At 50.5% G+C, this 27,332-nt stretch overlaps 1 protein-coding gene across 2 annotated transcripts in view; it reads left to right on the top strand.

Moving 5' to 3' along the window:
• Nucleotides 1-27,332, top strand: part of NOP2 (NOP2 nucleolar protein) — a 385,194-nt gene that overhangs the window by 258,266 nt on the left and 99,596 nt on the right. For both annotated transcript variants that reach the window (XM_069650683.1, XM_069650682.1), the window contains exon 14: nt 2,877-2,999. In XM_069650683.1, coding sequence (XP_069506784.1) covers nt 2,877-2,999 — 123 coding nt within the window. The remainder of the gene's footprint in view (nt 1-2,876; nt 3,000-27,332) is intronic.

Genomic DNA, 27,332 nt, shown 5'->3' with positions numbered 1-27,332 from the left:
ATCCTTCTATGCTAAATTGTATGAGGAGGATATTACACCACAAATAAGTGATTTTGACAGATTTTTTGGGAAGATTGAACTCCCAGTGCTTTCCGAGGAAGGTAGATGTTTTCTGGAGGCACCGATTACTGTCTCAGAGGTTTTGTTGGTAATTGGGGAAATTAGTAAAGTTAAGTCTCCAGGGATGGATGGATTGACGGTAGAGTTTTATCAATCGTTTGGTGAGGTGTTAGCACCGCGTTTGTGTGCATTGTATAACTGTTTTTTGAAGGAGGGGAGGTTGTGTGATTCAATGAAGTAGGCAATCATCACGGTCCCGAAACCGGGAAAGGATGTAGCTAAGTGTAATAACTATCGACCAATCTCCTTACTTAATGTGGATCTAAACATTTTTACGAAAATACTGACGGTGAGACTTAAAAAATATAGGGGTGATTTAGTGGAGCGTTCTCAGGCGGGGTTCATGGAGAGAAGGTATGGTTATGATACTATTTGAACGCTGTTAGATATTTTAAGTTTACCGGACTCAGAGGTTAAGGATATTTTGTTTATTTTTTTAGACGCCGAAAAGGCCTTTTATAGGGTGAATTGGGGTTTTCTGAATTACACTGTCAAAGTTGGGTTTTGGTCCTTTTTTTTATTAGAGCTGTTCAAGCTCTTCAGAATGACATATCGGCAAAGGTGTGGGTGAATGGGGGATTTTCTGCGTCGTTTTCGGTGTGTAGAGGCACTCGCCAACGTTGCCCCTTGTCGCCGCTATTATTTAATTTGGTATTAGAGCCCTTGTTAGCGTATATACGTCAAATGAGATGTATCAAGGGGTTTGGAGTGGGAGAGGGGGAAGTAAAGGCTCTGGCTTTTGCGGATGATGTGGTGATCATTTTGAATGACCCTGTTGTTGGGGGCCAGGTGTTACGGGGGATCTTTGAGGAGGTAAGTAGGTTATCAGGATATTGGATCAATTGGGATAAGTCAGTGATATTTCCGGTGAGGGTTTCGCCTATTTGTGAACAGCTGTTGGGATGGGACTGTAGATGGGAATAATTTAGTATGAAGCATCTAGGTGTTTATATTACTCGGGATTTGGTAAAGTTGGTGAGTTTTAATGTTGATAAAATCATTGAAGTTATTAGGCGGGATATTATGAGGTGGGGTCGTGTTACTCTGACTCTTTGGGGCAAAGTTAATGCTATTAAAATGATTTTATTGCCGAAGGTACTGTATGTTGTTCAATCTCTGCCTTTACGTTTTACAAAGGGAATATTGGCACGTATTGATAGGTTATTCCAGGATTTTTTGTGGGGGTTTGGAAAGAGAGCCAGAATTCCCAGGTACATTATGGTCAGAAGTGTTAAAGATGGGGGATTTGGGTATCCGATCTTGAGAAATTATTGTAATGGCTTCTTGTTGAAAAAAGTGTCTAGTTACAATGGGGTGGATATGAACCGGGTGCCGTGGTGGGTGCTAATTGAGAAACAGTGGTTTTTGCCTTATGATATTAGATGTTTATTTTCTTTTGGAAAGTTACCTAAGAGGGTACAGTGTTTGAGATCGGTGTTGGCTACTAAAGAGGCGTTGTCATCGTGGATTGTTGGTACTGGTCAGGGACTATATCTTTATGAAGAAGCTTCACTTTGGCATAATCCTGGTTTGATGATTGATAATAAGGTACTGTTTTGGAAGAGTTGGATTCAGAGAAGAGTTCTAACTATTGGTGATGTGTGGAATGAAGCTGGGGTAGTGCCTTTTGAGAGTTTAACCGAGAAATTTGGTTTGAGGAATAGGGAATTGGGGAGGTATCAGGTTTTGGCGGCTTTACTTTTAGAGCAGAGGGAGATGTTGGAAGCTCCTTTTTTGAAGAAACCCGAGAATTTTGATATTTTGGAGATGGGTTTTTTAAGAGTGTCTACATTTATGCAGTTTGCTACCGGATAGGCAATGGCTGGATTTGTGGGAAAAATTGAGGTTGTCGTGGACAGAGGAGTTGGGCAAGGAACTCGCATTGAAAGAATGGGATAAGATTTAGAGAGTGCCGACGACAGCCAAAGTGGATTTGCAACTACGCTACATAAATCAAAGAATAATGGGCAGAATTTATTGGACTCCAGCGCGTATGTGCCAGTTGGGTTTAGCCAATGATGCGTTGTGTTGGGGTTGTGGGAAGGAGCAGGGTACACTTCTACACATGTTATGGTGTTGTGAAAGGGTGAACTTTTGGAAGGAGGTTCTTGACAGAGTTGACCAGATCTGGAACATTGTCTACACACAACCCCATAGCAGTTATATTTCTGTCATATGGTGGTAGGCGTAGTGTGAGTTGGGTGACATTGTGTGGAGTGCGTAAAGTTTTGTTAGTGGCAGCTAAACAGGTGTTGAAGGTCTGGAAGACACGAAAAAAGCCGACAATGGAAGAGTGGATTTTGGATGTTAGAGCTTTATCACGGCTTTTAAAGACAATGTTTCGTAAACTGGACAAGGCTGACATTTATGATGAAATGTGGGAGGGATTTAATGACCTTGATGGTTTGGACTAAGCTAAGTTATGGGGTGGAATATAATGGTTTGATTTCAAATACTATACGTAGGAGGGTGGGGGGGATTTGTGGTGTTTATTTGGTTGTTTTATGTAGTCCTGTTTGTCTGTTGCTTGTTTAGGTGCATTTGGTTTGGTTTACTGATTCAATTTGCTGATTTTTCATGGTGGGATATAGGGTTATGTGTTGAAACTCTTTAGTATTATTTCCCACTATTGTATGTTTTGCAATTCTGTGACTTTCGATGATGCTATTGTTGTTGGTTGATTAATGTTGGAAATGAGAAATAAAAGTTTAAAAAAAAAATACAATACCCTGCTTCTTTGTTTTCACCTTCACCAGGATGAGAAAGATGTGCAGCGTTGTGCCCACCTCCAAAAGGAGTTGATTCTCAGTGCCATTGATGCTGTGGATGCCGATTCAGAGACGGGAGGGTACCTAGTGTATTGCACCTGCTCCATAACGGTGAGTACTGCAGTGTAGCTGGCTTACAAAAGGGGTGTATCGTTTTGGTATGCATTTCTCCAGCGGTTCTGACTTCTATTGGTTTCTTGTCACTGGGGAAACCATTCCAAAAATGTCATGCCATTGAAAGCAAATTCTTTGATTGCAAGAAAAGGGGAAGGTGCGATAGCATGTTAAAAGCAAATAGTAAAACTGTATATTCTACTTATAGAGCTAGGAGACATTTATACTAAATAGGTTCTTGGGAACTTCAGGATATAGGTAGATTTCTGTGAGTTGTTAGGTTAGCTTTTCATATTTATGCTAAATCTCCCTGACCTGTGAGACCTGCAGCACTTTTTGCTGGACGCGTGGATTCTTTTTTTATATTCCTGAATGGATGGGAACCTCCTCCTCCACCCCCCCTCTCACCATTTCTTTTACTCTTATCATGGAAGCTATGTTTGTGACTCTATACTTCATTTCTGGGGAATTATACTGTCCTATAACTTTTTTGGCATCTGCACAGCACTTTCTGTGAAGTGTTGCTGGAGTGCACCCTGGGCTCCCCTTTTTATTTTCTCTTATTCCATGTAAGAACTATTGGGGTAGTTAATAAAGGTCCCACTGGTAAAGGGAAGTTTGAATTGCCCGTCCCTTATTGGGGAATGAGGTGATGGCGATGTTGCAAACTGTCACAAATATGGTGTATTAATGTGAATAGGATGAATATTACTTTTCTCCAGCATGGGGTCTGGCATGGATTCACATGCTCATGAATATTCCCCATCGTCAGGCTGGGAATCCTCGGTAAAGAAAAAAATCGGTTTCAGTTTAGTTTCTGAACTGTCTTTCTACTAGTAACCAATCACTGGTCTCTGGGTCATACTGTCCCCAGCCAATGACTGCCCTCTACCTAAGCCCCTCCTCTGGCAGCCATCTTCAGATTTTTACCGCACGTTCAAGTGTTGGGAGTCCTCGTGCTTAGCTCTCGGGTTTTTACTGCGTGTTGCGTTTTTCCAAAGAGTTTACTCTTTATTTTTCAGTCAAATCGAGCCTCAAGCTCCACCGTTTAATCTTCCGATCAATAGGGACCAGTTTTGGAAATTTCTACCCCCCCTGAAGGGTGATTTTTCGTGGAAGTTAATTTTTTGGAGGCTTCCGGAACACCTTTGAGGCCTACCCTGCGTGGACAAGGCCCAGGACAAAGGAGACATGACGCCCACTGGATCCAAGCTGTTTAGGATCTGCCCAGGATGTGGACAACAGAACGTCTTCAAAGAGAATGAGCACTCCCGGTGTCTCTACTGCATTCACGCCAACAAGTCGCACGTGGAGGAGGACTGTGCGTTCTGCAAGAACATGTCCAGCTGGACCATGAAGGACAGTCGTACATGACTCGCTAACTGGCTGTAGGCGAAGAGCCCAGTAGCAGCTGAGAAGAAGTCAGAGCAATCTTCTAAGACCTTTGAGGGCGCTCTGGCAAAGGGGGCCCAACAGAAGGCAAAGCACTGCGAGTCCGCGGGCACCGGGACCTCCGTTGGTTTGTGCTCCTCGGCTGCTAGGCAGGGCGCGATGTCACTGACGCCGTCAACCACGAGCCAACGCTCCAACTCGGTGAAAAGGAAATCGGACAACCTGGGTAAGCTTCAGGAGAAGCCCCGGCAGGCCCCGACGGAGAAAGCCAAGGGGGAGCGAGGCGGTAACCCCCCCCGCCCCCCTCCTCCCCCACAGTGAAGGCCTCAGACGCACCCAAGGTCGTGAAGGCCCTGATTCACTCGGCTAAGGCCTCGATTGAAGGAGTCGTGGCGGCCCTGGCAAAGCCTACAGAGGCGACCCCAGTGGAGACGACTTCAAGGCTTAGTTTCCCTGCCGTCCCGGAGGGAGTCTTCTTTCCAGCCTATCAAAAGGAAACCTGTGAACCCCTGTGTTGAGAAAGAGGGGCGTGGGGGCCAGGTAGCCCTAACGGACTCGGATACCTCTTCAGAGGACGTGCTGGCTCTCGTCAAAGCAACCCTCGACAAGAGGTTCGAGGAGAAGGCCCGCGGGAAGGATCCCGATAAGGCGGACGTGGAGAAGCGAGGGAGCCGACTAGGAACCAGACACCACGCCACTGCCGGCACTCCCGATGCAACAGCCGACAGGCAGGAAGACATTTTTTATGGCACTGCAAACCCTGTGCACCGAGATAAGAACGAGGCTGCCCTTGCCTCCGGTGGACGATCCAGCGGAGCCTAGACCATCGTGGAGTCCTGCACCCAAGTGGGGGAGAGTCCACCAGCCTTCACCTCATCCCCCCCCCCCCACCGAGGGATGAGACGGCGATGGACGGCGGCGGTGATGATGGGACGGATCCCCTGTCACCCCCTGCCCGGGCTTCCCCGCCCGACGAAATTGGCTCCTTTCACGCCATGATCGCCAGGGCATCAGAGATTTTCCAGCTATGCCCCGAGGAAGGAGGGGTTCCTCTACCAACAACGGGAGGCCAAGAGGAAGACTGTCCTCTCAGTCCCTTTACTGGACGACATCTGGGACGAATGACTGGCCCTTCTGAAGAACCCGTCCACGGCCCCTGCAAAGAGGGACTAGTACGAGAAGTAGTACTGGGTTCCAGACTCTGCTCCTATGTGCTTCAGGGCACAGCCGTCCCCAGATTGCTCCCCTCATGAACTTCCTCTCAGGCCCTGGAAATCCTGCAGGAAGGCGAGATGGCGTCGGACCACACCATCATGGTGGCCATGGACATCGCCAACACCGGTTTTCGCCAGATGGGCTACTGCATTTGCTTCCGCCGGCGTGGTTGGCTCAGGGCCACCGACTTCCGTCAGGATGTGCAGACCAGGGTACTCGACATGCCCTTCGACAGGAACAACCTGTTCGGCAAGGCAGTGGACGAGTCACTGCAGGCCATCAAGGCGGACACCGAGACGGCCCGGGCCTTGGGTTCTCTCCATCGGCGTTGGCCGTCCTTTCGGACCTCCAGAGGCAAGTCACAAGGTGCATCCAAAGGATTCGGTGGCAGCTCTTCGTCGTACCGCCAAGCGGCCCGCTCGTTGTCTCGGGAAGCCTACAGAGGCTGCAGCAAGGCCATTGGACACCGTCGTCGCCAAGGAGCACAAGGGGGCAAGGCCTCGGCAAAGCAAGACTGAACCGGCCGTGACGTCGGGCCCCCCCACCCAAGCACCCCGGTGGGTGGCCAGCTGGCGAACTTCGTCGGTGTGTGGAAGTCCATCTGCACCGACGGTTGGGGGTGCTGGATGCCCTGGCCCACGGGCACACTCTGGAGTTTCAAAAGGGGTGCCCTCACTTTCCACCGGTGGCCAGGAAGGAAAACCACGTTGCACAGTTGCTTCTGGAGGTACTTGCCAAGGCCAGGGTGTCCTCGACTCTTAGGTGCTATGGACATAAATGGAAGAGGCTCTGTCTGGTGCCGTGCACAGAAGATCAACCCTCTAGGGATTACAGCCCCTCAAGTGCTGCCGTACTTGCTGTCGCTGTCCAAGGCGGGGCTGGCGCATGCATCCATCAAAATCCATCTGGCGGCCATCTCCCGCTACACCAGAACTCTGGGGCAGTCGTCGCTGTGCTCGCACCGCCTGGTGAAGGAGTTCATGAAAGGACTGTTCCGCTGGGTCCCGCCGGTGAAGGCCCCGGCTCCTGTGTGGGAGCTCAATGTGGTGCTGACCAGGCTCATCGTCCCGCCATTCGAGCCTCTGCATTCGGCGCCGCTGATGTTCCTATCGTGGAAGACAGCTTTTCTTGTGGGCATCACCTCCGCACGATGAGTGGGAGAGATCCAGGCCCTCTCCTGTAAACCCCCATATCTGACATTCCACTAGACAAGGGTAGTGCTGAGGACGCACCCCTTCTTCATGCCCAAGGTGCCGTCTGACTTCCATCTCAACAAGCCCTTGGTGTTACCTGTTTTCTTCCCGTCGCCTTCGTCGCCGGCTGAGAGGACTTTGCGCTGAAGTTCTACGTGGACCGCACAAAGAGTTTTTGGGAGACTTCACAGCTGTTTTGTGAAATTTGGCGCTGTGAACCAAGGGAAGGTCCTCTCCAAGGCTTCCATTTCCAGATGGCTCTCCGGCTGCTTCATGCACCGTCACCGGTTGGCAAACCGACCTTTGCCCGGCCGTCCGAGAGCCCACCAGAGCGATCGCTGCTACTACGGCGTTCCTGTCTGGTGTGCCCCTGCTGGACATCTTCAGGGCTGGTAGGTGGAGGTCGACACACACCTTCACGAGATTCTACTGCGTCAACAGGGATTCCAGGGAGGAGTCCAGATTCGCCCAGGCAGTGTTGCGCAACCTGTTAGCTTGAAGGTTAGCCTGGTGAGGAGGTAAGAGATGCTTAATGTTGAGTTGTTGAAATGCTTAATGTTGAGCCTTGCCACCTCCTGTGGTTGTGCATGTGTGTACTGCTATGTATTCTTTTTTTATTTTTACTTTATTATTGGTGGTTTTTTAAAACAAAAAGAACAGTTACAGAACAATCACTCCCCTCTTGGGTTGAGTTACCCAAGTGCCTTTTCAACCCCCCCATACACCCCCCCCTCCAACCCCCCCCCCCCCCACCGTCTGTTCTCCCTCCCCCGGTCGACCAAAGCCAATGTTGTAGTGTCACCCTCACGGTGTGTAGTCTGTTCATCTGCTGGTTTCTGTATCCAGATGATTAAGAGTCATAGTTTTGGGGACTGCGTCTCCCAGATGATGATGGTGACGCGTTCTCATCTGCCTTGTTGATTGAAAATGCCACTAGTGGCCCCCAAATGTCGGGGGCGTGCGTGTTGGGGAAGTGTTTTGATAAATTCAGACTCAACATCTTGACAGTATAGAATGTCTTTACGCCAGTTTGCCACCAACGGGGCTGGTCCTCTACCCCACGACATGGCAACTCTCCTGCGAGCCAGGGTCAATAATAACCCTGCTAATTTCCTTATTCCGGGTGAAAGATGTTTCGTCATCCCGAGCAGTGCTGCCGTTTTGATGGGTTGCACTTCCTCTCCTATTATTGCTGATGTGGTCTGGAGGATCTGGGACCAGAATAGGGTCAGTTTGGGGCAGTCCCAAGCAAGGTGGACGAAGTCTGCCGTTGGGTTCCGCACCTTTCACATTTTGCTAGTTGGGCCGGTTGTTGTTTGTTCTTTTTTGCGGGGGTGAAGTATGTCTGATGTAGATAATTGAAGTGTATTTGCTTGAGATGTGCATCAAGGGCTATTTTTTGAGTTTGTTTCAGTATATATACCCATTCCTCATCCGGGATTGTTAGCCGGAGGGACCTCTTCCATCTAGTTTTCGTGCGAGAATCTGTGGATATTGTGTCCTTAAGATGGATTTATAGATTTGTGACACTAGTCTGCCCTCGCCCCGAGCCATGATCACATTTTGTAGCAACTGCCATGTAGGAGGTTTTTGCGGAAATGTGGGGAATAAAGCCTGTAGGGTATAGCTGGTTCTGAAGTAGATGAATTTATCTAGGGGTGTGTTACCTCCCCTTTCGGTTGCTTGTTGGGGTGTGATAAAGGAGCCTTCACTGAATAGATCTCAGAGATAATTTATCTGTAGCTTCTCCACCCATTGGTAGAAAAACCTTTGATGTTAGGGGGATCCCTGGAATAAATTTGATTGGGAGAAGGGGGGTTGGGGAGGAGCAAGTATCTTACCTGAACTTTGTATTTTTGTGCAGGTTTTTTCCATATCCCATATGTCGCGAGGACCACGTTCATCGTGTTGACAGGCACTGGGAGCTGAATGATAACGGCTCTTTATAGGTTGGGAGTTGCTAGTGCCCTTTCTATCTGCAAGTGTGGTCTAATGAAGTGCGTGGCATACCAAAAGCTGAGGAATTGCGCCTGGGCCACCCAGAAGTATTTCTCGAAGTCCGGGAGAGCCAGGCTGCCTCTGGACACTGGGAGTATCGGCGTTGAGTGAGCGACCCTGGCTGGTTTGCCCACCCAAAGTAAGTCGAGAACTAGGCTTCGGATTTTCTTAAAATAGGGTTGAGGGATTAAAATTGGGATGTTGGAGAACAGATATAGTCGTTTTGGTAGAATCACCATTTTAACTTGCGATGCCCTCCCCCACAAGGTTAGAGGCAGAGATTTCCAACGGTTTACTTTTTCTTGTAGTGTTTTTGCTACTATCTCATAGTTATCCTGGAATACATCATGGTGCTTTAGTGACATCTGTATCTCAAGGTAGCGTAGCCTTGAGGTCTCCCAAACAAAGTTATCGTCAGTGAATGGTCTAGTAGCTGCGGTGAGTGGGAATATGACTGATTTTGTGTGGTTAATTTTTAGTCCCAATATTGCACCAAATTTAATTACTTCTCTCATAATTGGATTAAGATTTTCTACGGGGTCCCGTACATATAACGCCACATCAGCGTACAGAGATATAATCAGCCTGTGCGGGCCAATGGTGAGGCCCCTGTGGAGTTGCTGGGGTTCGATGCTAGTGGTTCCATTATTAATGTGAATATTAACGCAGAGAGAGGACGCCCCTGTCTAGTGCCACATTGTAGTTTGATGGGGGAAGACCTGGCTGATCCCACCACTATAGTAGCCTGGAGGTCACTATAATAATAGGGAGACGAGTTTAATGAAGCGGGAGCCCAGGCCCATCTGCATAAGTACGGCGAACAGGAAGGGCCATTCCACTGAATCGAAGGCCTTTTCGGCATCGAGCAGAACCGCGACTGCCTGGCAGGTGGGGTTGAGCGCCTCAATGACGCCAAATAACCTCCTGATGCCGAACGTCGTGCAGCGACCGGGCACAAATCCAGCCTGATCTGCGAGCACGAGGCCCGGCATCCGTGGTAGTAGCCTATTTGTGAGTATTTTAGCCAATATTTTGTTATCGAGGTTGAGCAGGGATAGAGGTCTATATGATGCACACTCTTCCGGAGGTTTGCCTGCCTTGTGTAAAAGGATAATGTTGGCCTTGCGTGATGTCCGTGGGAGGGATCCTGTCTCTAACGCTTCGGTCTATACCTCTGCGAGTAAAGGGGCAAGGGATTCAGCAAAGGCCTTGTAGAATTCCCCGGTTAGACCATCGGGTCCCGGGGCTTTGGTGTTTGGTAGGGTTTTAATGGCTTCCACCATTTCCTCTGGGGTGATGATTTCATTAAGAGGTTCACGTAGTTCTCTCTCCACCCAGTAGAGTTCAGTGTCTTTGAGGTAGCTGTTTAGAGGGTCTGTGCTCGAGCAGTATTTAGAGGTGTATAGGTCCTGATAAAAGGTTTTGAATTCCTCTATTTCTTCATCTGTCTGCACAAATTCACCATGTTCGGAGTGTATCCTCTCGACCAGTGTAGGCTTCCTGTCGGTTCTGATCAGTCTCGCCAGGAGGGCTCCGGGTCTTTGGCCCTCGCCGTATTGACGGACCTGGTAATTACGGCGGAAGAACTTCAGCTCGCGTTCCGCCGAGGTCTTGAACGTTTGCAGTTCCTCCTTTAGTGCTGCTTGGGTGCGTGGGTCATTCATGATGGAGAGCTTAAGCTCGAGTTGTTTCAGTATTTCCTCGTTGGCGGTAAGTTCCCGCCGGATCAGTTTGATTCCGTTCTCTTTGGCAAGAGAGACTCCTCTCACAAAACACTTTAGTGTTTCTCAGATCGTGCTTGGAGACGCTACAGTACCTAGGTTTTTGTCTAGAAATGTTGAAATTTCGTCTCGGAGTTCAGATGAAAATACCTGATCTTGTAGGGATCTAAGCTTGAAGCACCACTGTAGTAAGCGGGATTTAATTATGGATGGTTTGCGTATGAGGGATACTGGTGCGTGGTCAGAAGGTTTTCGGTAGAATTTGACATTGCTCCCAGTGGAGTGGGCCACTAGCGGATACCATCAAGTAGTCTAATATGGAATTGGTGTTGTGGACTGCCGAGTGGAACGTGTAGTCCCGCTGTTCTTACTTACTGTGTCTCCAGGCGTCTACCAGGTTGAAGGCTCTGCAAATTTCCTGTACTTGGAGCCTGGCATTGGAGGTCGGCAGTGTTGTGCTCCGCAACCTGTCTTTTCCTGGGTCCAGGACGGTGTTTAGGTCGCCTCCGCAGATGATCGCCGCTGAGGTGTGAGACAAGAGGTGTGGAAGCATCCAGTCAAAGCTGTTCACTCCATCGACATTGGGGCCATAGGAGTTGACAAAAATAATTTCCTTGCCTGCAAGAATTCCTGTCACCAGCAGTGCCCTACCATCAGTGTCCTTATCCAGTGCTTATCATCCGGAAGCCCGTCCGATGGTTAATCAGTATCGCCACTCCTCTGGCATATGACGAAAAAGATGAAGTACCTATGGCACCCCCAGTTTCTAGCCCATTGGTGTTTTCTCAGGGAGTAGGTGGGTTTCTTGAATAAAGGCAACATCTACTTCGTGTCTCTTAAGGTATTGGAGGATCTTTCTTGTTTTAGAGGGGAGGTTGCCCCTTCTAATGTCCCATGTGGCAACCTTGAATTGTTCGTCCGGCGTGGACGGATAAGCTGCTATTGATGCGTACGTCTTGAGGAATCCCAGGGCATTGTATGAGATGTGTCTTGCTGATTAGTGGAGGTTTAACTGTGTCCAGCGAAGGGGGACGGGTGAGGCGGGGAGTGATGGGTCGGAAGCACTTTCCCAATCCCATTCTCTGGCTTCCTTCCTTACACAGGCAACCCCCAACTGGCCCGTTAGTTTATGCCATCGGAGATTGAACCGCAATGGTACGTGTCCGACTCCTGCTTTCCCACCCATTAACAGTGAACTGTTTTTTATAACTTAGCTGTGCAAGGGGTGCCAGGGGCCTCCCCAAGTTGCACGGCCCTGGAGTATTTAACTCCTGTTTATATTTCGGTTAAGATGCCGTGTTTCTTGCATGCAGATTTTGTGCCGTTGACCACAGGTTGGTTAAGGCGGATTTCTATGAGCTCTCTCCCGCTGCGTTTGCGCTTGGTTGGGGTTTAGCCCGGGGAATCCCGCTCTGTCCAGGAAGGCGTTGGCTTCCTCTGGTGTCTGAAAAAAATGGACTTTCCCTTCATGTTTGATTCTGAGTCGAGCATGGAGTAAGTGAGCCGATTGTCCTTGAGCCTTTGTCTGACAGAAGTAAAGGATCTCCGTTGTAACTCGACTGCCGGGGAAAAATCTGGGTAAAAGTGTATTCTGTCTCCATCATGATGTAGCTCGCCCTTTTCTCTGGTCAGTTGGAGAATGGTGTTGCGATCCTTGTAATTGAGTAGTCTGGCGATTATAGGTCTGGAGGGTGCTCCTGGGATGGGTTTGGAGGATGGAATTCTGAGAGCCCTCTCCACTACGAACATATGAGAAAGGGCGTCACGACCGAAGAGGTAGCACATAGCTCTTCGACGAAGATCTCCATTTTGGGTTGCATCTGTTGTTCTCTCACCCCGATAATCCTAATGTTTCTTCTGGAACGGCCCTCTGAATCTTCGCATTTGGCGCTGGCTGCTTTAATTTGAGATTCCAGTTGGCTGACTGTGGCCGTCAGGGTTGCCGTGCCGTCATCTAAATTCGACACGCGCTGTTCAACCTCATTGAGGCGTTCTGTGTGGGTGGCCATTCTGTGTTGTAAGAGATCTACCTTCGAAGAGAGACCATCCATCTTGCTATTGAGGCTCCCTATGACGGCCTTGAGGTCCAGTAGAAGACTCTTAATGTCTGTGGAGGAGGGTTCTCCGTCCATCTGGAGGGTGCTGCTAGTCATGGGTTCTGAGTCCTCTTGGAGCCTGGGGGATTTGGGGAGTGCACTGGATTCAAAGGTTAGCTTTCTTTGGGATCTGTCGGTTTTTGGAGTATAAAGCGTTGCTGCTTGGAGTATACTGTTAGTGGCTGCCTCGCTGCTGGCCAACTCCCAGAGACTGGGTGTACTTGCGTCTTACCAGAGTGATTCGTGGGGCAGTAGTGTCTGCTGGACTGGGAGCGGTGATCTGGATTTTTGTCTCCGTTTGTGTTCGTTATTTTCCAGGTCTCTGAAGGATGCGAGTTGGGTGTGAGGGTTGGGTGCACCTTCACCCGGTGGCAGAGCGCGGGGAGTCGCTCAGGATACTTGGACAAGAGTTAGTGGTCAGTGGGTGCCATCCAGAGGGGATAATTCCAGCGTGGTGGACTTGACTGAGAGGAGTATTCCTGCAGGTAAAGGAGGCTGTCCGGGGGGAAGCGGTATGAAACCGGTGGTGGATGCTGAGGAGATGGGATACCCAGCAGGGGTGTGGGATGTCGGAGTTGGATTCCCCCGGCACACTCTGCACCTGAGGGAAGAGTGGGTCGTGAGCCACTGGTGTCTGCCCTTCACCCGTCACTCCAGCGCTTTGGCGGTGCTTGGAGATGATCTTGTGTCCCATGCACATGCAGGCTTGGGCGGCCGGGTGGGAAATGGGTTGGGAAGGAGTTGATGGCTATACTCTGTCTCCCTTGCTTCAGCCGCCCGCTAAGAGCAAGGGCGGGTTGAGTTGGTTGTGGCCCTCCGGTGCTGTTAGTGATACCTGAGTGTCACTGTCGATCTCCGCGCCACAGGATTGATGCCACCAGGAGGGAGGGTGGGGAGCCTCCTTGCTGAGTCCTGGGCCGACTCTTGCTATGTCCTGCCGACCACAGAGCACAATTGCTGACCCCGGGTTTCGGAGCTGTGGGTCCCCGGGGTGAGGGAGGAGGGTTTCACTTGGGGCCGTCTGATCGCCTGTTTTGGCTGGGCTTTGTTAATCGCGCTGGGGGGGGGGCGCAAGCTGGCCACTGGCTGTTAGATGAGCGTCCCCCCAGTGTGCTCCGTACCTGTTGTAAGTATTTCAGTGCTGGGCACACTTTCTTGGATTTCTCCTGCTCCGTACGGGGCTTCCACCGCCCGGGGAGGTGGGAGGGGAGAGAAGGGAGCCGCCGCCCCTCACCACTGGGCTGTGGTCGCTGGTCTGGCTCTTTGGTCCCGCGTGGCGGGAGGGGGCCACCCCACTCCGCGCTGAGCAGGTCAGGTGAGGGGGGGGTGAGCTGGGAGGTGGTGCAGGCTCGCTCCTCGCCCAGTGGCAGCCCTGCGCGGGCGATCTGGCGTCTGCCCGGCTCTCCTGCGGTCTGCCGCAGTCTTGAGTTTGTGTTTCGGCCCGAGTCGTGCCGATGTTTTGGGGGGGAAGAAGGGCCCCCCCGGTCACCGCTTGTGACGTGTGGGCGTTTTGGCTCGACCTCTCCTCCCGGGGGCCTCGCAGGGGGCAGGCAGCTCCTCCCCTCCCCTCCCCCGGCCCGGACGACTGCTTCCTGCCGCGGCTCCCAGCGGGCCTGCTCGCTCCTCCTGGGTGCGAGCACGGGGGGGACTGCGTTGAAGGTCTTCGGATTACTGTTTTGGCCCCAGACTGCACGGGGCGCTGGAGCAGAGTCTAGTAGCCCCGGATGGTCTACGGTCAGGGCAAAACTATACCGAACGAAGGATGATTATTTCGGATTAATGGCAGGCCGTGCGGGAGCTCACTAAAAGGTGGCCATCTTGGTTGGCCCTCTAGCGCCCTCTCGTACTGCTATGTATTCTTGTATTCATGAGCATGTGAATCCATGGCAGATCCCATGCTGGAGAAGGAACACGTTACTTACCTGTAACTGTTGTTCTCCAGCATGGGTCTGGCATGGATTCACATGTGAACCCTCCCTCCAACCCCTCTGCGGCTCTTCTCTTGGTCCTACTGCCACTTTACGTGCTACCAAATCTGAAGATGGCTGCTAGAGGAGGGTCTTAGGTAGAGGGCAGTCATTGGCTTGGGTCAGTATGACTCGGAGACCACTAATTGGTTACTAGTAGAAAGACAGTTCAGAAACGAAACTGATTTTTTTCCTTTAACGAGGATTCCCAGCCTGACTGGGAATATTCATGAGCATGTGAATCCATGCCAGACCCATGCTGGAGAACAACAGTTACAGGTAAGAAACTTGTTCCTTAGGGTTATTTGTGTAAGATACATTTTTAGATTTGCACGTGCAGCAATGTAATGACAACTTTGTTCATATGGTATAGATGCAATATAAATACATGAAGTGTCACTCAGCCTTAATGTTAAATGTTAAAGATATTTGTAACGCGCACAGTCGCCAACGGCGTTGGTCCCCAGGTGCTCTGGTGGATCTGCAAACGAGAAGGTGGGATGGGTTTGTAGGGTGGAGAGGGAGTAGGATCGTTGGAGGTAGTGGTGTTCTGTTGGCAGCTTCAACTTGGTATACACCGGGTGCTGAGCTTTTTGTGCGAGTATCGGGGCGATGTCGGTCCTCGTGTGCTGTTGGTGCGGTTTGTGTTGTAGCAGTGTGGTGAAGTGCATGCGGATTGTGGTGCGAGAGGTGGTTGTTAGTTTGAGATAAGTATGTATAAAGTTTTGATTTTTTTTTCTTATTTATTTTTTTTGGGTTAGTAGTGGGTTAAATGTTCTGCAGCTAATCACTTTGTATGGCTGAATGCCTGAGTTTCGGGAGCCCTGCCTGGTGCAAAAAACGGCTAGGCTTGGGAGACCTGCATAAGAGTGGGGAGAGGCCCACGCCCAACTGAGCAACTGGGTATAGTAACTTACTTCACTGTGATTGAGAAATAATTGAATAATTCAGTGCAGTCCTAAAACGCAGCTAGAATCAAGAGTCCCGAGGGGGGAGAGAGGCTCACACCCGACAGATTCGGTTTTGGTGTGACACAGGAGTCAGGGTCTCACCTTACCCACCATCTAAGTGAATATGTCTGCTTGAAACTTTCGGTGTGGGACGAGCCGTGATGTTGTGGATGAGTCAACTAAGTGGTTTGTCTTGGTCTGACTGTACGTTCGGTCTGTAGTGTCCTCCTCTTGTGACTATCTCTCGGTTTCTTGTGGGTTGTTGTGGGGTGCATTCTGATCGCGTTTGGTGGGGGCCAATGCCGGTCTCCTTATTCTTTGATAAGCGGTGTGGGTGTTCTTGTGGGTGGTCTTCTGGTTACGCAGGATTTGAGCAGTTTCCTAAATGCTAGGTGATTTCTTGTGTTCCGTATGTTCTTCGGTAGGTCATTCCATGTTCTCGATGCCTGGTGAGAAAACGAGGATCCTCCAAGTTTTCTTTTGTTATAGCGTTTCGGTTCTAGGCATATGTCGTTGCTTGATCTGTGAGTTCTTGTCTGCTGATGTAGGCGTGATTGATTTCTCAGGAATTCTGCGCCTTGGTTGTGTATAGCTGTGTGTGTGATGCACATGAATTTGAATTTTATTCGCTGTTTTGTTGGTAGCCAGTGCAGTATTTTTAGCGCAGGTGTTGTGTTCTCGTCGGGGTAGTTTGAGAAGGAGTCTGTGTCAAGGTCCAGTCTTGAATCTTCCTGCAGGAGTGATGCTGGCCCACCAGACCCCCAAAGTATGCCCGCTCAACAATCTTTCAAAAGATATAATTACTAAGCTGGCAAACCCAAGGGGAAAGGGGAATGGAGAACAAAACAAAAGCTGATCTTCACTGGTTTTCTATGTAGTTCTCTCGACTACTGGTTTACCATCTGGAACTGGATTACTGAATACATGATTCTTCAGTGTCTTGTCTGTGTAAATCTAAACACAAATAATATTCTATTAATATTACTCTACACTGAAATGAAACTACTGCTTCTTTTATATGTTTTCATTTAAAGAAATGTATATACCTGCAGCCTATGCTTGATAGCAGATAGGCTTTATTATTATAACAAAGTACTTTTTCTGAATCTTTAAGTATATCTTCTCTGAATTCTTCTTTTTCTCAAACTTGTAGTCACATGGATCTTAGTGCATTGTGAAGCATTAAATTGTTCAAAAAATATTTTAGAATTTGTGAATCAAAAATGTTCTCGTTAGATTCTTTATGCAGCCGATTCTCAATAAATAGTTAATTTTAGATTTTCTTCTTTAGTAGGGTTCAATTAGCTGAAGAACAGGTATTGATGGGATGCACGCTACTATTGCCATCCGGAAGTAGTATACTCATACCTTCTACTCAAATGAAGAAACGGGAGTCTTTGAATGAAGATGTGCTCTCAGTAAGAATCGAAGCGAAATCACGATGCCAATGGAACTGCGCCCTCTGACGAGGAACTGCGCCCTCTGACGAGGAACTGCGCCCTCTGACGAGGAACTGCGCCCTCTGACGAGGAACTGCGCCCTCTGACGAGGAACTGCGCCCTCTGACGAGGAACTGCGCCCTCTGACGAGGAACTGCGCCCTCTGACGAGGAACTGCGCCCTCTGACGAATCGGAATCCGCGCTACTGATACGGAAACCGTGCAACAAAATACTGAAGACTCGACGCCACAGAAACCTTCACTCTCGGTCACTCGGTAAATACTTCCACGAAACGACGCACAAGATAAATGTTAAAACGTCACAACCAGGAAGTAAAAGGTACACCCGATAGGCCGCACGATACACGCCAACAGGTCCTTTACTCAAAAATAAATCTGACGAAATTCCCGCACCCGAGGAATTCAAATATAGATTTTGTTAAGTTAGTATTGTTAAATGCAAACAAAACTTATGTGAAATCACAGGTTAAAACTGCTTACACAAAATATACTATTTCTGAAATACTATTCCAGCTATAACTCCAATAAAGATAAAATGTAAATGCAGCCGCAATTACAAAGAAACAAATGTTTTACTTTTACCTGCCGGTAAACAACACGAGCAAAAGAGCACAGTTCATCCAATTGAAGATATCCTGAAGGCAAATCCCTAGTGTTTCTCGGGTGTCTTTGTATTTTGAAGATTTGTGCGTCGTCGGCATAGTTGTAGCAGGTGAGGCCATGTCTTTTGATGATTTTGATTAATAGATATAGATATAGGTAGATGTTGAATAAGAGCGGGGAGAAGGATGAGCCGTGTGTTACTCCGCACGTGGAGTCTCTTGGGTTGGATTTAAACGGTTTCATCCATACGGTCTCCGTTCTGTTAGGAAGGATTTGATCCATACTAGGGCGGTGTCTGTTATTCCCAATCCTTCTAATCTTGTTATGAGGATGTCGTGGTTTACAGTGTCGAATGATGCGGATAGGTCAAGAAGTATCTGTGTGATGCTGTTGTCAGAGTCTGCATTTGTTTTTACGTCGTCCCATATTGAGAGGAGAACTGATTCTGTTCCTCTCATTGGTCTGAATCCAACTTGTGCCTGGTCTAGTAGGCAGTGCTCTTCGATGAATGAATTCTTGGGTGGTTTTGTAAACGTACGTTTCTAGCAGTTTGGCCATGTATGGGATATTGGAGATGGGTCTATAGTTGAAGTCCTGTACGTTTCCTGTTGTGTCTTTGAGTAATAGCCTGATGCATGCCGATTTTAAAAGCCTGTGGTACTTTACTTGTTGAGATTGAAAGGTTGAGGACATTTCTATGGTATTCCATGGGTGTTCCTTGTTTGAGGATTGATTTGTATATGTCCGGGGGCAAGTATCTTCCGGAGAGCCTGATTTGTGGCTTTGATTTACCAGTTCGACGAAAGTCTCCACTGATATTTCGGGAAAGCTTTGTAGTTTGTGTGTTCGTAAGGATGTGTAGGGTCTAAGGTGTGATCGTGTGGTCTGCTTTGTATGGTTTTTTGGATGGTAGTGATCTTATTTTTGAAGTGTTCTTCTAGGTCATTGCATAGTTTCATCGATGGGGTTGGCGGGTTGCATCCCGGTGGGTTTTTTATTTCATTTATGATTTTGAAGAGTTTTTTTGGGGCGTTTGGTGCTTTGAAGATTCGGTTGTCTTAGTGTTTCCTCTTCGCTTTTTGTATTTCCTTGAAAATTTCATTTTGCTTGTAGTGTTGTTGATCCTCCATTCTGATTCTAGTTTTCGTTTTTTTTCTTTTCATGCCGCTGAATAGCGGGGTGAACCATTTTGCCGTGTTTTTTCCGTGAAGGAGTGAAAGGTTTTTCTTTGGCAATGTCGTCTAGAGTTGTTACGATCCATGTGTGGAGTAAGGCTACTTTTTTGTCCAGGTCTCCTTCTTCCATAATTGATGCGTCTGGTTTGCTAAGTTCCAGGAGTTCAGTTAGGTTGGAGTTTTTGATGGTTCTCCAGTTTCTTTTCATGGTGGCCGGTGGGATGCCTTGTTGCTTGTTTATTGGAATGGCCATTGTGATTATGAATGGGATGATGAGGTGGTCACTCCATAGTATTTTGAATTGGAAATGCCGTGGTAATGAGTTTGTTGCCGAAGATTGCATCAAGTATATGGCCTGCTGAGTGTGTTGCTCCTTTGACTAGTTGTTGTAGATTCATTGCTGCTAGTTGGGCGGTTAATGATTTTTGTGTGGTTGTGAGAAACAGAGTTAAACATGCGTATGCAAGATGGGTCGTGAATGGAGATTGTGATGAGGACACACAGTAATCTCGAACACACATGCTTTTTGGGGATAGTTGGAACATATGGGGGTGTTGGGTAAGAATTGGTGCAGTAACACTGTTTGAGGTTACACAACACTTATCTGCTGGGTATTAGGTAACCCACCTACTCTTACGTCCCGTCCCCTTTCCTCCATACTGCATGGGGCGTCCCTTGCGAGGGATGGGAAACAGAACATTTTTCACCATAAAAACCTTCTTCCCCTTTAAATTTAGAGGCGCAGGGGTGCAGCCCTGGGAGCATGCACTGCCCTCACTCTGCCCTCCGGCGCCACACGTCTGTCCTTTTCTGTGTCGACAGGAACGGGCTGAATTCACCAGCGCTCCTGGGTTTGGCTTCAGCCATGTAATTCCACGCGCGGATACTATCTTTTTTTATTACAGATATTGGTCCTCAGGTGTCGCAATCCTCCCCTGCGCATGTCGACTTCCACAGGGTTCACCAGATGTCCAGCCTGCCACTCGCTCTTTCTGACTTCACACCCCCACGCCCTCTGCCTACGTTGCCTTGGCCCAGACCATGGTTGGCAAGCTTGTACAGCGTGCAACGCCCTGTCCTCAAAGGCTCTGAAGAACAGACTAGCCAGGTGGAGGGAGCTCTTCCAGAAATCGCCTCCGGAGGACTTGAGAGACTTTTTCTTCTGTCAATCCAGGCCCAAGGTAGGGCCTCTATTCTCCGTAGCACCCCGCAGGGACTCTCCCGCGCAGGATGGGCCGTTCAGGTTCATCTACCAGCACACGCACCAAGGCTACCTCAGCTACCGCCTGCATGCCGAGGGGCCCACAGATCCTCCAGGTGACAGTGTTGTGGGACCGGAAGGTCCTTGTACCAGGTTCTCACCCAAGGGGGCCACACCCTAATACCAGCAATATGTCTGAGGGGGCGCCTGAACGCAGCTCTACTGACCCACAGACCGAGGGCATAACGCCTACCGGGCCTCAGCCCGAGGAGCAGAGTAGGCCTCATGATCCACACTCAAGAGTCCTGGACAAGGCTGGGTCCAGCGAGCCGAGCAAAACGATGCAGAGACGTGGAAGGCAGCTCGACAAGATGGCTGCCATGCCGGATATCCGCACCCGCCCAACGCCACACCAGATACAGGATTTCGGCAAAGAGCTAGTGTCAAGGTGGGACTGGCATCAACCAGGTACGTGGCCCACGGCCTATCTGTCATTTGCGCAGGGTACATTTCCCGTGCGTCCATATGGGCAGGGTATGCAGCGGCTCCAGCAACCTCCTGCTCCTCCTCTTTCACCTACCACCTATTCAGCCTATGAGGACATCTTCTTTGAGTTTCCTTGGGTTTATGAAATCCCCTCAGATGGGGTGGCGGGGTCCTCTGGGACACCGTCAGGGAAGTCCTCCCGACTATGCTAGCGGCACCACAAATGCCTCCGCCGACGCCTTCGGCCCCGGCGCAGCCTCTGATGTCTGCTCCGGCCCCTCAGCCCATTGCACAGGGGGTCCCGAACCAGCCTCTGCTGCAGCCTTGGGCTCCCAGCTCTCCTCCCTCGTTGCAGGATCCTCCGGACCTACAGGTTGACAGCACTGAGGAGGAGGACCATGACATGCCCTCATCAGCCAAGGCCTTCCATGAACGTCTCGCTGAACTGGCAGAGTACCTGGGCCTTCCTCAACCCCAGGTTGAGCAACCAGCAGAGGGGGGGGTCCTCGCAGATGTCCTCCCGCAACGCCCCTCTACTAAAACTGGAATCCCTATGCAGACGGACGTAGTTGTCTTAGCCAAAAAGGGATGGCTCAAGCCCCACTCAGCCCATCCGGTCAATTGACGCCAAGTACCGGCAGATGGACGGGGGATACACTCTTGCTATCGGCCCATCCTCAGCCACACTCATCAGTGATCGCTGCGGCATCACTATACTACAAACCGCAGTCGTCCTCAGCTTAGTCATCAACGGTGCTGCTAGGCAAGGAGAAGATCTTGGAGGCGTATGGGAAGAAGCTGTATTCCAACGCATCCTTACATCTTCGTCAAGCCAATGCTGATGCCATGCTGGTAAGCGCCAACCAGAGGCTTTGGTGCGAAATTGCTGACTTCCACCCAGAACTTCCGGTGGAGAGACAACCCCATTTCAAGGCGGGGATTGGCAGAGGCCAAGACGGTGGCACAAGACATTATGGAATCCACTGTGGCCCACATTGATACCTCTGGCCGGGCCATTTGCATTGCCATGGACATGAGAAGAACAGCCTGGCTCTGTGCTACTAAATTCAACCCGGATGTCCAGGAACGCATACTAGATCTACTGTTCGAGTGGGGCCGGGGGAGGGGGGGGGCAGGGATCTGCTAAAAAATGGTCAAGTCTTTGTGTCCATCCTCACAAAGACCACGCCCAAATCGTACACCCAGTCACAGCAGCGCTCTGACAAGGGACGTACATATGGAGGGTTCCGCGGCTTCCAAGAATGGAGGTCCAGGCAGCCGGACCGCTCGCCGACTTGGCATAGGCGCAAACAACAAAAAAGGGGGGGACTTTTTCCGGTCCCCCTCCTCGACAACAGCCTCAGAGGGAAAGAAGGCATGACGTGACCCTCCGGGTCCACTTGTCTCCAGTGGGGGGGGGGGTAGACTTGCTCTCCAGGCACATATCTGGCACCAGAATTTCGCAGACCCCTGGATCCTCTCCGTAGTATCCACGGGGTAGCGCCTACCCATCCCAGCCTCTCCTCCCTCCTCCCCTCCACTACCTCAAGTTGGGACTGCAACTCTTTTGGCAGAGATCCGATCGCTCGGAGAGAGCCAGGTCATGGAGGAAGTCCCAGCCTCCCAGCGAGGCTTGGGCTTCTACTCCAGGATTTTCTCCATTCAGAAAAAGAACCAGGCGGCCTTAGGGTTGTGCTGGACTTTTCCACCCTCAACCACTCCTTACCGCTACAAAAATTCAAGATGGTTACGCCAGCCATTATAGCAGAGACATTGTGCAGGGGAGACTGGATGTCCTCCCTGGATCTGAAGGACGCGTACCTACAAGTCCCGATTTGGCAGCCCCATCATTCTTTGCTACGGTTCCGGATCATGGGCTACCATTTCCAATACAAGATCCTTCCTTTTGATCTCAACTCGGCCCCCAGGGTCTTTACCAGACTCATGAATACTGTAGCTGCCCTCCTCAGAGCGCAGGGCCTCTACATCTACCCATACCTCGACGACTGGCTTGTCGGGCTACATCTCCGGAAGCGGTTCACCACGCTTCCCATGCCCTTATGAGCGCACTGCACGATCTGGGCTTTTCGCTCAATCTCAAGAAGTTGCAGCTGCAGCGCAGGCAGACTGACATTCTTGGGCCTCATCTGGGACACGTGCTCCGAGAAGGTGTTTCCCTTGGAGGACAAGATCACAGCCACCAAGATGGCCACGCCCACTTCTTCAGCAGAGAGGTGACCTCGGCTTGGTGGTACCAGCACCTCCTGGATCTCTTGGCAGTGGTCCTACTAGCCGTTCCCCACACGAGACTCGGGATAAGGAGGATTTAGCTGTACTTCACGGCATCATGGAACCAGGAGCGGAGCTCTCCATCTGATAGGATTAACGTTCTCCAGCATTGGATCTTTCATGGATTCACATGCTTAGAATATTCCCTGTCGTCAGACTGGGAACCCTCGGTACACTTATAAAGCTGTGTCCCATAGGAAAAACTTCTGACACTTCTGTGTCCTATCTACGTGGTTTTAGGGGCCGCTTACGCATGCCCCAATAGGACGTAGCGGTATAAATGCCCCGCCCCCGTGGCTCCCTTCAGATTTCAACCGTCTCCAAAGTAGTGGGATCGCCTTGCGTAGTCTATTTTGTCAAGGTTGTGTCGTTGAGCTTCGTCCTGATGTCTGGAAAAGCTCGGTTCTGCCCGTGCGCTACGTGCGGGTTGAAGTGTATGAGGGGGACGGACATATGGATTGCATATATTGTCTACACCCTCACCATTCGGCAGACAAGTGCGACATGTAAAGGCTTCTCCCAAAAGACTCTTAAAGAGCGAAGTCGGTGGTTAGTGGCATGGTTGAGCGATGGAGCGGGGGCATACCGACCTTCGGAGGTAGGCTCCACGCACAGCGTGGCCTCGGCATCAAAATCCTCAGGGGCCCTGCGCCGCTCGACATCGGCGGAACCCCTGGTGAAGAAACCACGGCCGGCGGAGAAAGGGTCGTCGGGGAAGCCATTCCGCAAAGGAGTCATTGTCAAAGAAAACCTCATCTTCGTCGAAGAAGGAAAGAAAGGAAAGGTCGAAATCCTCCTCAGGCGATCACTATAGATCAGCCTCGAGCCAAGAATCTGAGAAACGCAGGTCAAGTTCAGAAAAGGCAGGAACGCCTCAAGGACCTACGCGACCCACACCTTCGTCGTCGACGGCAGGGCAGTCGTCGAGCCCTTCTCTACCATTGACACAGTTGGTCTCGTCTATTCCTGGGCCGCAGGTGGTGACGACGATGGACCCGGCCCGGCTTTAGCCTTGTCGACGGAGATTCCGCAGGTGGCCTGGCGACAAGTATTCGACCCGGTTTTACCAGAGGCCTTGCTGCAGCAAGAGGCGCCCTTGTACGTGTCCTCAGGAGTGTGAGAGGGTAGCTGGCCCTACAGAACTTGGGTTACGAGGAATTGGCAAGCCTCTCTCCGGGGGAAACAGCATTCCTGTGTCTACCCCTCTTCTTAATCCGCAGTCGATCTTATCGCTGGAGGTTTTATCCACGTTACAGACCCTATTGAAAACATTGGACGAGAGACTACCTCGAGCAAATCCGGCCAAATCGTCCATCGACGAACTGGGCCCGTCCGGTCGGCCAACTCCGACAGTGCCTCCGACGGTACCAGCAAGTGAGGACCTCGCAGGTGCACGCCAGGAGGAGGGAGATTCGGACTTGGACAGAACGACCCTGTCGGATGTTTCATTATCCCCCTCCAGGGATCCAACCTGGGAGTCAGAGGCTCAATTAGAAGCCCCAAGGAGCCCAGCTCAGCAGTCTTCCCACGGACGACATTGGGTCATTTCACGCCATGATGAGCAAAGCGTGTACAGAATTCGGATTGGCCCAGGAGGAAGAGAAAAAGGACTTTTCTTTTCGACCACATGGAAAAGAGGAGGAGGTCGGTGTTCTCAGTACCCATCTTGGATCATGTGTGGCAGGAGGGTTTACAGACGATGCGTCACCCTTTCTCGGAACCCGCAATAAAAGGTCGGCTGGAGAAGAAATTTAAGGCCCCAGAATCCACCCCAAAGTGTCTGTCCTCCCAACCAACCCCTGACTCGGTGGTATCGGCGGCGGCGGCGAGAAAAGCGAGGGCCCAGTACAAATGCATGATCCCCCCCCCCCCGGAAAACCAGATGCCTTTGGCAAGAAGGTGTTTTCGGTCAGAACATCTACAGTGAAGGCGGCCAACTCTCTGGCTATAGTAGACATGACAGAGAAATGTGGCACCGGCTGACACCTATGCTGGAGCATCTTCCAGAAGAGCATAGGAAGGCGGCAATGTTACTCGTCCGGGAAGGCGAGGAGGCCTCAAATCATGCTATAACATTGCTGTGGACCTCGCGGAATCGGGGTTTAAACAAGTCAACAACGGGGTGGTTCTACGAAGGCAAGCATGGCTTAAATGCACCAACCAGAGGTGCAATGCAAGGTGCTGGATATGCCTTTTGAGGGAGACCACCTGTTCGGCGAAAAGGTGGATGAGGCCCTGAAGGGCATGAAGGAGGACTCTGACACAGCGCGTGGACAGAGTTTTCGTTCTTTTCGTCCCTTTAGGGGAGCATCGGGGAACTCCCGATTCTCGGCGTCGAGAGACAGATCTTTCAATAGGCCGGCGTACTCCTTACAGGGGTACAGACGGGCTTCTCAGGTGGCAAAACGACGCCGGGACTACCCAGACCTCCAGGAAGAGAACAGGCTACTCGTCGTCATCGACGAGAGATAAGCAGACCAAAAACCAAAAATGACGGGTGTCGGAACGTTCTGGGAGGCAGGATATCGCATTGCGCCGACGAATGGGAGCAAATAACAAAGGATCAGTGGGTGTTGGACACAGTAAGGTATGGACATTCCCTGCAATTCAAAAGCAAACCTCTGCATGTTCCACAGGCGTTTTTAGCTCAACCCCATCTGAGCGTGTTGCAGCAGGAAGTAGCACTTATGCTACAAAAAGGAGCTATAGAATTAGTTCCTGCATCGCAGAGGGGTCATGGGGTTTATTCCCGATACTTTGTGGTGAAAAAGCCAAACGGAAAATGGCGTCCCATTCTAGACCTGCGTGATCTCAACAAGATGTTGAAAAGCCTAAAATTCAAGATGCTCGCGCTCCAGGAAGTGGTCTGTTCAAGAAGGGGATTTTCTGGCGTCTCTGGACCTGCAGGACGCGTACTTCAACATACCAATGCGTTGACGACACAGAGTTCCTAAGGTTTGTGGTAGGACGGACTCACTACCAGTTCACAGTGCTTCCTTTTGTGCTAAAATCCTCTCCCAGAACGTTCACGAAATATTTGGCTCCAGTGGCAGCCTGGTTGAGAAGGCAAGGCCATCACGTTTACCCGTATCTCGACGACTGGTTGGTGAGGGGGTTCCTCCCCTATGTCAACTCGCACAAGTTTGCAGGCCACCATGCAACTTTTACGGCGGCTGAGGTTTGCGGTAAACTTCGAGAAATCTTCGTTGACGCCGTTGAGAAGCTTAGTGTTCCTGGGTGCACAGTTCGAGACCCAGTCAGGGTTAGTGAGGCCATCCGTCGACAGAATCACCAAACTCAATCGGTTAGCAAGTCGGTGGAGGATCAATATCAGAGTATCAGTGAGAAGATGTGTCGATTCTGGGCGCTATGGCGTCTTGCATTCCTCTAGTGAGCAACTGCCGCCTGTTCATGAGGCCAGTTCAAGAGTTCCTGGCGGACCGGTGGACACAGGCCCAAGGGCTCTGGTCGGACAAGCTGAGTGTCGACGACGATGGTGGCAGAGCTTTCAGAACCTATCCAGAGGGGTACCCCTACAGGAGCCGGAGTTTCGGCTGACCATAGTGATGGACGTGTACCTGACTGGTTGGGGAAGCACACATGGGCACTCTACAAACGCAAGGTCTATGGTACCGGAGGGAGTCACTCCTGCACATCAACGTTCTGGAGCTGAGGGCAGTGCGCTGGGCCTTGAAGTCTTTCCTACCACACATCCAGACAACACGACAGCAATGGTTTACTTAAAGAAGCAAGGGGACACGCGGTCCAGAACCCTTTGCATCGAGGCTCAGAAGGTGTGACATTGGGCTCTGAAGCACGATATATCCATCGTAGCTCACCATCTCCCTGGAGTAAGGAACGAGCAAGCGGACTCCCTCAGCAGGAAAATGGACCAAATACACATAATTGGAGATAGACAGCGTTCAGTTATCGAAGGTCTTCGAGAAGTGGGGGCAACCTCCGCTGGATCTCTTCGCAACGGAGTTGAACAAGAAGTGCGAGCTGTACGCCAGCAGGTGGCCACAGGAAGGTTCTCTGGGGGAAGCGTTCTCCTTCCCATGGACGGACAAGTTTCTCTACGCCTTCACCCCCCCACCCCATATTCCCTCTTATACGGAGAACCCTGCAGTGGATACGCAGGTACAGGTGTCGAGTCATCCTAGTGGCCCCATATTGGCCGAGAGAACAGCCGTGGTTTTCCGACCTGCTTCAACTGTCAATAGAGCAACCGATAACATTTCCGAAGGTCCCAAACCTCCTGTCCCGGGACAAAGGGACAGTGTGGCATCACAATCCGGACAGTCTCAATCTCACAGCTTGGCTCCTGACTTTTCGGAATTTGGTGCCCTGAGCATTTCGTCGGATTGTCGGGGAATCCTGCAGGCAGCACGGGCCCCTTCCACCAACAAGTTGTATGCATGTAAGTGGAGAAGGTTCTGTGCATGGTGTCAGTCAGCCGGGAATGCAACCTCTAAGGGTAACTCCGAGCAACGTCTACCATATCTGCTACACTTGGCGAAGAGCGGATTGGCTTTTTCATTAATAAAGGTACACCTGGCGGCCATCTCTAGGTTCACGAGGAAG

Source organism: Ambystoma mexicanum, chromosome 3p (genome assembly GCF_040938575.1).
Source record: "Ambystoma mexicanum isolate Mex_15411 chromosome 3p, UKY_AmexF1_1, whole genome shotgun sequence".
NCBI lineage: Eukaryota > Metazoa > Chordata > Amphibia > Caudata > Ambystomatidae > Ambystoma > Ambystoma mexicanum.
Note: the sequence above shows the minus strand (reverse complement) of the source record. Positions and strands in the feature narration are given on the sequence as shown.